Here is an 11,388-nt window from a genome sequence, read left to right on the forward strand (position 1 = left end):
CCTGACTTGGTCGGGCACAACGCATTAACACGTACCGGACGCCGCAGAAAATGAAAAGTCTGCATGATATCATGGTGAACATAATTATCAAAGGTACACGTCCGTACTTGCATAACATAACGATGAAGTATTCCGATTCACATGACATACATACATGCATGAGATCTACATGATTTTCATTCATAGCATAACATTACACCATTCCCTTTTTCCTTTCGTTCATGGTTGTACATATATGCATCATATATACATCACAATCATCATATGATCCATCACATAACTTTACGTGACAATATATAACATGACATATATGGTGATTCGTTTCATTTACGACATGGCGTAATGGATATCACATGCATACATATTATAACATCATATGTCATTACATAGAACACATACACATAGCACAAACAATATGGTGCACGATGTAGGGGCCATGGGGTATGCACCATCATACAACATTCAACTACCTAACTTCAACAGTAAGGTCACTTACATGGTTGAGTAAGTAAGGTGACTTCATGGTTGGCCTTAGCCGAAATTCCTAATTATTTCAGTGTTGCAGCCTTTTTTACCTTATATCAATTCATATAGGGTTACTTATTTTTTTAAATCTCAATTAATTTAAATCTCAATTAAATACTTAAGTCATGTACTACTTTTTTGAGGTAAAGGTAAGTATCCTTGTGCAGATAATGACACAACTGGAAATAAAGTCAGAATAGTTTCATTTTCATTAAGTTGTAGCCTTAGATCAGATTAGGGCGTATGCATTTCTTTTAATTTCAATTTCATTATTTTATTGAAGTTTAATTTTTATTCTAAATGAATTTTACCAACGTTCAAGTCTATGACAATATTTTAAACTGTATTTAAGAATTTTTCGTATATATTAGATACGTCATGTATGTAGTGACAACTTTATTTTAATATTAAAAATAGGGTCGTTACATCAAGCCACATTAAGGTTGAGATAGACAAGTGTTATGATCCGACGACAACACATCAATCCAACACACCAAGGAGAGTGTACATTTAAGCTAAGTTGAGGCATAAGCAAGATTAGAGGGGACAATGGTGACACAGTGTTGAAGACAAGCTCAAAGAAGACCAAGTAGGGCCTCGAGCATACTACAAAAGTCGAGATTTTGACATGAGTTTCAACATGCGAATCTAGAGTTAAGTCTGTCTATATGAAAGATGAAAACTCACCAATTTTGGTATCAATCGGATATCTGACGGACGCACCTCGGGATTGTATGATTGCTCGCTAAAATCATGTCAAGTCCAAAAAGATCAAATATGCCAAAAAATGTATTTTAGGGGAAGCATCTTAGCAGCTCTCCACCATCTATGGGCCCTTTGATCTAAGTGAGCTACCATGTGGCAATAAGTGTATCACACTGTGGGCGAGTGATGCAAGATGAATGTCTTGAGCGTCTTCCTTTGAAAATAAATTTTTTAGGACAGTGTTCAACGACACGGGTGTGTCGACATTGCACACCAGCCCATGAATCAAAGGTTGGTATATGGGACCGCTCTCCAATACAAAATTCATAAATGACTTGGCATGAACATGAGAGGGTTCATGCCTTGATAGTACCTAAATGGATAGATGCTCAAGATGTCTCAATGACATAAACGACTCATGGTCGATTTTCGACAAGTGTGCCTAAGTGACTAGTATGGGCCAATGACATCCCGAGACTTGGAATGACATCATGATGCATGNTACATAACATAACGATGAAGTATTCCGATTCACATGACATACATACATGCATGAGAGCTACATAATTTTCATTCATAGCATAACATTACACCATTCCCTTTTTCCTTTCGTTCATGGTTGTACATATATGCATCATATATACATCACAATCATCATATGATCCATCACATAACTTTACGTGACAATATATAACATGACATATATGGTGATTCGTTTCATTTACGACATGGCGTAATGGATATCACATGCATACATATTATAACATCATATGTCATTACATAGAACACATACACATAGCACAAACAATATGGTGCACGATGTAGGGGCCATGGGGTATGCACCATCATACAACATTCAACTACCTAACTTCAACAGTAAGGTCACTTACATGGTTGAGTAAGTAAGGTGACTTCATGGTTGGCCTTAGCCGAAATTCCTAATTATTTCAGTGTTGCAGCCTTTTTTACCTTATATCAATTCATATAGGGTTACTTATTTTTTTAAATCTCAATTAATTTAAATCTCAATTAAATACTTAAGTCATGTACTACTTTTTTGAGGTAAAGGTAAGTATCCTTGTGCAGATAATGACACAACTGGAAATAAAGTCAGAATAGTTTCATTTTCATTAAGTTGTAGCCTTAGATCAGATTAGGGCGTATGCATTTCTTTTAATTTCAATTTCATTATTTTATTGAAGTTTAATTTTTATTCTAAATGAATTTTACCAACGTTCAAGTCTATGACAATATTTTAAACTGTATTTAAGAATTTTTCGTATATATTAGATACGTCATGTATGTAGTGACAACTTTATTTTAATATTAAAAATAGGGTCGTTACATCAAGCCACATTAAGGTTGAGATAGACAAGTGTTATGATCCGACGACAACACATCAATCCAACACACCAAGGAGAGTGTACATTTAAGCTAAGTTGAGGCATAAGCAAGATTAGAGGGGACAATGGTGACACAGTGTTGAAGACAAGCTCAAAGAAGACCAAGTAGGGCCTCGAGCATACTACAAAAGTCGAGATTTTGACATGAGTTTCAACATGCGAATCTAGAGTTAAGTCTGTCTATATGAAAGATGAAAACTCACCAATTTTGGTATCAATCGGATATCTGACGGACGCACCTCGGGATTGTATGATTGCTCGCTAAAATCATGTCAAGTCCAAAAAGATCAAATATGCCAAAAAATGTATTTTAGGGGAAGCATCTTAGCAGCTCTCCACCATCTATGGGCCCTTTGATCTAAGTGAGCTACCATGTGGCAATAAGTGTATCACACTGTGGGCGAGTGATGCAAGATGAATGTCTTGAGCGTCTTCCTTTGAAAATAAATTTTTTAGGACAGTGTTCAACGACACGGGTGTGTCGACATTGCACACCAGCCCATGAATCAAAGGTTGGTATATGGGACCGCTCTCCAATACAAAATTCATAAATGACTTGGCATGAACATGAGAGGGTTCATGCCTTGATAGTACCTAAATGGATAGATGCTCAAGATGTCTCAATGACATAAACGACTCATGGTCGATTTTCGACAAGTGTGCCTAAGTGACTAGTATGGGCCAATGACATCCCGAGACTTGGAATGACATCATGATGCATGAGCCATGTTGTGGGGAATCAAGATGTGATATGAACCAAGAGACATCAATCATACAATATGCTTCAATGAAGATGTGAAGAAAATATTGTTGAAATCATCAAAAGATATTTCAATTCATGCCACATTTAAGAAGAATGAAGTTTCATGTGATAAATTTTGGGTGGATTACAATTTAGAGTTATTGTATTTCATTAATGTAGTTGAAGAGTTTTTATTTACTTTAGGTTACAATTACATAATGGCTAATTATGGCTATTAAGTATGAATGTTACAACTTTTGGAATGCCTTTAATAGTTTGATTTTGAGGCTATATAAAGCCATATATGTTGGATATGTAAGAGACTTCGAAAATATATACAAAAGGAGCATTTGTGCTCTCTTTAGCCAATGACTAAGTTTATTTGCAATTCTATGTAGTTTAGGTTGCATGTAGAATCATTCAAGCTCGACATGATCAATCTTACTTGTGGAGTGATTCGAATCTCAAACAAGTGTTCTTGCATTGAGATATTTGATCAACAAGAATCATTCAAGCTAGACATGATCGATCTTGCTTGTGGAGTGATTCGAATCTCAATCAAATGTTCTTCTTGCCTTGAGATATACGATCAACAAGGTAATTTGAATCTTATTTCCCTTGTAGTGATTCCTTATCTTATCAAGATGACAAGATGAGATGCGACATTGTAAATGGAAGACCTTGATCTAGAGTAGAGACAAGTCAGCTAAAAGTCGCAAGCAAGAGAACATGCACACATGGGCAGCATGTGTAGCCGATGCATGAGTTGTGTTCAGTCAGCGAATGAGAACCTCACTTATTCAACAAAGCTGCAAAGACAAGCGATGTAAATGGGGTTTGAGTTCCTCTTAAAACTTTTCATGAGCGTGCAAGATTATGACTACGTTTGGTTGAAAATGTATAATAATCACACTTATCAAGATAGTTTCAAATTTATAGGATGAGAAATTCAAGTCTACCTCGTGATTTAGAGTCTAACTCTTCTAAAGTTACTAAACAATTTATGAACTATTTATAACTTAAAAGTTTGTAACACTTAAACCTCCTAACATATAAAATAATTACCAATGACTTTGGAAGGTTCTATTCAATATTGTTAATCATTCAAATTTCACAACGAGGATTCTTTGCGCAAGGATGTTCGCTTGTACGTGTATCATAAATAATATACATCACAAGTCGTGTGATAAAAAACTCAATTTCCGCTCAAATAGGCTTGTGAAAGAATCGAATGGAGGAGAAACATAAAATAAATCTACTCTTATTGAGTTTATTGTAACTCAATAGAATTGAAAATTTTCACCTCAAACAACTCCCGTTTCCTAACTCTTCGTGATCCGTTTTCTCGTACAGTAGCATCTTAAAAAATCAAGAGAAGTAGAAGTAAAACGTGTGATTTCATTTAGATATCATCAAAATCAATACTTTTCTCAATAATGTCAATACAATTCCCTACAGATTTTCCAGAAGACATAGCATCTGCAAGCTTAGCTCTAGCACTTTCATGGCGGCGCAATATCAGAACAGTGTTTAGAACTGCCCATCTTACTTGGGAATCTGCCTTCTTCTGTGTAAACCCTAGCCCTTTCAGCAACAAATCCAACTGCCCCAATTGTAAAACAAAAACCATTCTTCAAGATATAACAACAATTTTAACAAAAATACAACCATTTGATTGGTTCGGATTGATTTTCACTACTCAAATGGAATAATCAACCTTTTAAGACCAAAACAAAATAGAAACATTCAGTCTAGATTTCATTTCTAAAAATATAAAAAATTATAAGTTTAGTTCTCGAAATTTTAAGATTTCGAAATTTTTCTAACTTCAAAATTTGGGAGAAGAACAAGAAAAAGTGTTATGAAAAATTATATCCCTTTTCTATTAAAAAGATACAAAAAAAAAATTAGAATAATAATGATTACGAAACACATTTTTGTGAACAAGAAGCAGAAATATTACCAAATTTTGTTAGTTTTTCAATTTTGGGACTTATTTTGGTGGGGGTTTGATAACGTCTTGTTCAAAAACAATCAAATCAATTATTAGATGATTGTTTCCTCGAGTAAAACCAAAGTTCTAAAAGCAATGAAAATCATATCCAAACAAAAATGTGATAGGATTTAGGTAAAAGACAGTAAGAAATGAAACCTTGTTAATGTCAGCAAGGCCTCCCTCGGCACATCCATATAGAAGATACTCTGTAGCCACACCAGCAAGTGCTATGCATGAGAATCTGTTCAACATCTGATGAACAACCCAAACAATCCCAAATCAATGTCTTCACTTACTAAAACACTTCCCATAAACAATTTTTTTAGTTATTCTCGTCCGAATCTTCTGAATATTTCATTTTAGTTCTTAATTTGGAAAAGTCTTCAGATTTTTGCACAGTGATTTCTAAAAAACTAATGTAAAAGATTAAAATGGTATTATAGGCAAACTTTAGGAGTTCTAATAGAGCATTTTAATGTTGGATGGGGTGTTCAAAGTAGAAAATGTACCGTTCCAGAAACTTTTCCTGCATTGACCTGTGAAATCAAAGGATATTAGCAGAAGTGAAATGATAAGAAGCACAAGTAATTGGGTTGAACTACAATTCTGAAACTTACTTCTTCAAGGAATTCAAAATCAACGAAAGCAGTGCCGGCTTGAAGATTCAGAGATCCTTCCTTTTGCAATGCTTCCAAACTCGACAACGTATAGCCCTTCGGAACAACTCCGAGCAAGTAGGCGATCAAGAAATGCCCAGCTTCATGCTATTTCATAACTATGTTTTCTTAGAAAACTATTCCAAACAAGCTGAAATATAGTAAAATAGCAGGATGATGCATGAAGATTGTTACTTGAATAACTCTGTTGTGGTACTTTTGACTGAAAGTGTGACCAATTGTATCAAGAACTAAGCTTCCAACTCCTCCATTCAAACCCACCTTCACATATTATTCAGTCTCATCATTTTGATGGGCTTGGATTCAAGTATAACTAGAAGATATAAGAAAGTTTAGTTACCGAATCCAAGGTCCAGAGAAATAGGAATCCGACCGAAAGGTAGAACAGCTGTTGCGGGGTAATGTGAAACACATTCCAAGCACAAACACCAACCAAAGCAGCAGCAGCTTGAATATTTCTTTCAATCGATCCAAGGGTTGCATCCAATGGTGACAAAAGAGATGAAGCTTCAATTCCATTCAGCTTTAGCTCGTCCAATGTGTAAATTCTCTTTGGAATCTGAACAAAAACAACTCTACTTTCATGAAATTGAAGATCAAAGTACAATCTCCCATCAATCTGGTTGAAGCATTTTAACAAACACCTTGAATGCAATATGAAGATCAACGATAAAACTTCTCTAAATTCCATCTAAAAATTCCTACTAACCACAAGGTTCCGATCAAAATCTATGCAAATACTGACCTGACGAGCAGCTCCGAAGCATCGAAGGCCACCAGGCTTGCCCTGCCATTCCTTAAGGAGAGACAAAGCGGCTCGATCGTCACCTTTGGCTAGCTCTCCGTCCAATTGGTCAAGAACTTGGCGGCGCCGGACACCCACCTCCAATGAACAGTTCCGGATTCTGATCGCTCCAAAACATGGTCGGTGACATAAACCTGCATACTGCATTGAAATTTTCTGGTTGGAAGCGATCTCAGGAGGAGAATTTGTGGAAAGAAATTTGAAGAGATTTTGTTTTGTGGATTTTGTGAATTTCGCAATCGTTTTCTAACCTCACAGTTACGGATAATTTATGAATAATCCGAAAACTGTGAGAAGCTGAATCGGAAAACGACATCGTATAATCTCCAAACAGTAAACGGGAGGGAGAGTTATGCTCTTCACTTTGGCTCATTACAATTGCACCTGCAACTTTTAGCTTCGTCGGAGGATTCCGTCTACCGGCGCCGTTAGCTTCGTCGGAGGATTCCGTCTACCGGCGCCGTCGCTCCGCTGTTTCACCCATTGAACCAGTTTTCGTGTCGGATAAATGCTACAGAAGTAGTTTGGATCCAATAAATTCATTAATTAATTTTAATCGTCCACAATAAATTCATTAATAAATTAAAACAAAAATAAATTCCAAAATTGTAAATTAAATATATTAAAGGTAATTATAACTACCTTATTATTTTATATTAAAATCAACGTCACCAATATATGTTTAACACGTCGTGTTAAAATTAATTTAAAATATTCATAAATAATGCAAGAAATTTGTAATAAAAAATTTAAAACGAACAAAAAATTATTAAAGTAATTTAAATAAAATAAAAAGTAAATTTTATCGCTATGAATAACATGAATGCATCTATCAGCCCCTAGACGTCACCACAATGCTGTTATCCATGTAGAGATGTCTTACTTTAACCTAAAGAATAAAACTACTATGTGGCTTAAGTATTTTAAGATATACTAGTAACTCCACTATTGGAGTAAAAAAATGCATCATAACATGACCTTGGTTTATATTTCTAGTCCGAGCAAAATTAGATGTGTAATACTTATTTACACACAGTTCACATACGCGCACATGGACCCCTAGGCAAACTCGTATACGTACTTCTAGACTTAGTCTTCAACTAGCATACACTCATGTTACCGATATACCACGAACGGAAGGGAGCACGCATAGTATCATGGTGTACATAATACTGTATCATAATACCATGTGTGCGCATTCATACTAATTATAGCAATAAAGTATTTCGATGCACGTGAACATACAATATGTATGAGATCTCCATAGTTTAAAAATCATGGCATGTATCTATGATGCAAATTATATTTTCTTTTATTTCATATGTAACCTAATCATTTTATATGCATGAAGTCCCTGTAATTTAAAAATCATAGCATGTATCTATGATGCAAATTATATTTTCTTTTATTTCATATGTAACATAATCATTTTATGCCGTCTCATAATGTATGTATAACATGTTATAACACTTTCATAATTACAACATAACATATCAAGTTCCATAATACAACATACTCACAACACATCAATAACATAATAAACAAACATTAAAAATTACAAAGTATGATACATGCAAGGGAAATCCACTTATGTAAGTAGCGTCACTAATTAATCTTTGGAGCTAATCCAAGTTAACCTAGGTCAATTCACAACACAAAATGAGATTAGATTAATCTCTGGAGCTAATCCAAGTTAACTAGGTCAATTTCCACTTATGTAAGTGCTTAACTGAGAGTCACTCATTAATCTTTGGAGCTAATCCAAGTTAACCTAGGTCAATTCACAACACAAAATGAGATTAATCTCTGGAGCTAATTTTTGGAGTGCTAATCTTTGGAGCTAATCCAAGTTAACCTAGGTCAATTCACAACACAAAATGAGATTAATCTCGGGAGCTAATCCAAGTTAACTAGGTCAATTCACAACACAAAATAAGAACTCACTTAACTTTGGAGCTAATCCAAGTTAACCTAGGTCAATTCACAACACAAAATAAGAACTCAACACAAAATAAGAACTCACTTAGCAGCCTAGTCTACGTAATAGTCATAATCAAACCTCTAATTTAGCTTACAACACTTTATCTAGCCTTTCAAAATGTCAAAATCAACTCTAAAAGGGTAAAAATGATAAAGAAGTTTAAAATAGTGGAATAGGTTAAAAATTGATAAACCGAGTGGTTAAAGCCATTGGAGCCACCGAAAGCTAAGTCGAACCAAGCAGCGTTGGAGTTAGGGATGCACGAGTTGAAGACAGGTACGGGTTCATTATGGAGCAGGCGCAAGTAAGTCAGCTGGTAATAGGTGCATGGACATGTGTTTGGGGCGAGGCGGATCTGGGGAAGGCTGTTGCACACACGGGTTGGGCGCATCTAACACATGGGCTGGGTTAAGGATCTGGCCTCATTATCAATTATGAACATGAGGACCGAGAACCACCCTTTCAAAGCTCAGGTTCGTTTATCAGGATGCATAAAGAAAGGGATTCAAGGTCCCAAATGAAATGAAACAAGTTTCTATCTAAAATCATTTCAGATCGAAGCAACCATTAAGCAGAAATAATCAAGAACACAAAATTGAGTGCTTTGAACAAGAAATTACACATTTCATACTTCTAAATCTAGAAGGGAGTATCACCATCATCATCATCATTCTTGATAACAACATTACATGGATCCAGACCAACCATATGCATCTAAGCAAAACTAAGCAAGATGACCCAGCAAATGGAACAGATCCAAACCCCATTCATTTCAACATCACACTTCTGTCATCTCTGGTAAAGAACCAAAATCATCCCCAAATTACAACCTAAAACCCTAGAACTCTTGTGATGCAGACCCAATATCACCCTTGTCTTTACCAACCTTTTTAGGCAAAAGGGTTTGGTGAATGTTGGGCAAAACTCCTCCATTTGCAATGGTTACGCACCCCAAAAGCTTGCTCAACTCCTCATCGTTCCTTACGGCAAGCTGAATATGCCTTGGCACAATACGATTCTTCTTGTTATCTCTTGCTGCGTTCCCAGCAAGCTCCAATACCTAATTCCAATCGACAAATACAAGATCAAAAACAAAATTCCAAGTTCGATCCATTAAAATCTGTGCTCAGATACATTTTCTTCATTATACTACAACTACAAGTGTTAAATCACCACAAGATGATTCTTGAAGTGCTGTTTTAATCAATCGTTTTAGATTCTAAGCCAAAATGATTGTTCCTAAAATGATTATTACTTGGTTACACTAATTTTAAAGAAGAAAACCAATTTTTGCCTTACTAAAGCACTTGAAAAACTAGTCCAAACGAACACACTCTATATCAAAGACAGCATTATATCAAAACCACTACAAATTAAAAAAGCAAAAGAACAGAGGATCCAGTCACCTCAGCGGCAAGATACTCAAGAACGGCAGACAAATACACCGGGGCTCCAGCTCCGACTCGCTCGGCGTACTTCCCAGCCTTTAGAAACCTCGCGATTCGACCGACGGGGAACTGGAGGCCGGCTTTGTGCGATCGTGTGACCGATTTGGTGGCTTTGGGCTTTCCTCTGCCTCCCTTAGTGGAACTCATTGTTGAATCGGAAGAAACTGATGAAATTTGACAGAGATGAAAAATCGAAAAACCCTAAACTGTGGCTTCTAAGAGTATCGGCTTCTTGAAGGTGAAAGCAAGAGTGATGATTTTGGTATATATAGGAACGAAGAGAGAGATGTGATTGGTTGAGAGAGCGACCACGCGGATTGCCAGCGTGGTGATGCTTTAGATTCGCGGGAAAACATGGAATTTTGGAGGATTTAATTTTTAATAAGGGGAAAAATAGTGGCGCGGCGAAGCGGGAAATTATTTCAAAACATCATTTTTTTTTTTATAATTAAAAAAAATAAAAAAAATTAGAATTTCAATAATGATCATAAAAGTTACATATGTTTTTTTTTTTTTTTTTTTTGACGTGCGAAGACACTCCATAGTTAAAAAGCGTGTGTAAAAACGCAATTTAACCTAGTGATCGATTAGACTGAATCACGGGAATGATTGATTCAACAAACTATCTCCCTCTATTCTCAATACTAATAGTGTGAAGATGAATCCTCATTACTGGTTTTAGCGTTAGACCTTAGCCGTTGTCATAACTCGAATTTCAAAGCACTTAAAAGTAGGAGTGATGGACTATGCAATGCAATATGAATGTATGAGAAAACAATGAAAAACTACCATAAAATTTCACACCATTTTTAAACCATTAAACAACGTTTCCAAAACCAATGTAATAACTTATACGTGTACAAATGTTCAATTTATTCATAAATGAAAGAACGGGATCGGGATACGAAAGATGTATATGACATTTTAGACTATAAAAATATGTGGACAAGATAGACGCTCTGGGTCGACGTCACTCTATGGCTACTGGGCTCCCGAGTGCCACGGTCGTACTTTTTCAACCGTGCGTTGTCGTCGTCTTGACACACTCACGACCAGCCTTGAGGGGAACACAAGCCCTATATTTATTTTTTGCCTGACTTTTTGGC

General features: G+C 35.8%; 2 protein-coding genes across 3 annotated transcripts; both read right to left on the bottom strand.

Moving 5' to 3' along the window:
• Nucleotides 1–4,753: 4,753 nt before the first annotated feature.
• On the bottom strand, nt 4,754–7,251 carry LOC111792881. 2 transcript variants are annotated; one of them, XM_023674496.1, is made up of 7 exons: nt 6,794–7,251; nt 6,389–6,607; nt 6,223–6,309; nt 5,989–6,135; nt 5,881–5,907; nt 5,528–5,623; nt 4,754–4,978 (listed from the first exon to the last, which is right to left on the bottom strand). In XM_023674496.1, exons 1-7 carry the CDS (start codon nt 6,998–7,000, stop codon nt 4,778–4,780), a joined length of 984 nt encoding a protein of 327 aa, XP_023530264.1. In that variant the 5' UTR covers nt 7,001–7,251; the 3' UTR covers nt 4,754–4,777. The 2 variants fall into 2 exon arrangements, with proteins under 2 accessions (XP_023530264.1, XP_023530265.1); XM_023674497.1 differs by having other exon boundaries at nt 4,879–4,959; nt 6,794–7,249.
• A 2,163-nt stretch (nt 7,252–9,414) lies between these two features.
• Nucleotides 9,415–10,541, bottom strand: LOC111792900 (probable histone H2AXb). Its single transcript, XM_023674522.1, has 2 exons — nt 10,241–10,541; nt 9,415–9,894 (listed from the first exon to the last, which is right to left on the bottom strand). Exons 1-2 carry the CDS (start codon nt 10,427–10,429, stop codon nt 9,673–9,675), a joined length of 411 nt encoding a protein of 136 aa, XP_023530290.1. The 5' UTR covers nt 10,430–10,541; the 3' UTR covers nt 9,415–9,672.
• Nucleotides 10,542–11,388: the final 847 nt, after the last annotated feature.

This window comes from Cucurbita pepo, chromosome LG04, assembly GCF_002806865.2.
Source record: "Cucurbita pepo subsp. pepo cultivar mu-cu-16 chromosome LG04, ASM280686v2, whole genome shotgun sequence".
Lineage (NCBI taxonomy): Eukaryota > Viridiplantae > Streptophyta > Magnoliopsida > Cucurbitales > Cucurbitaceae > Cucurbita > Cucurbita pepo.

Coding starts and splice junctions, on each gene's coding strand:
- LOC111792900 (XM_023674522.1), bottom strand. CDS start 10,429: ATGAGTTCCACTAAGGGAGGCAGAGGAAAGCCCAAAGCCACCAAATCG. Junction 9,895..10,240: donor TTGAGTATCTTGCCGCTGAG/GTGACTGGATCC, acceptor GATTGGAATTAG/GTATTGGAGCTTGCTGGGAA.
- LOC111792881 (XM_023674496.1), bottom strand. CDS start 7,000: ATGCAGTATGCAGGTTTATGTCACCGACCATGTTTTGGAGCGATCAGA. Junction 5,908..5,988: donor ATTTTGAATTCCTTGAAGAA/GTAAGTTTCAGA, acceptor TTGATTTCACAG/GTCAATGCAGGAAAAGTTTC. Junction 4,979..5,527: donor GCCTTGCTGACATTAACAAG/GTTTCATTTCTT, acceptor CAATTGGGGCAG/TTGGATTTGTTGCTGAAAGG.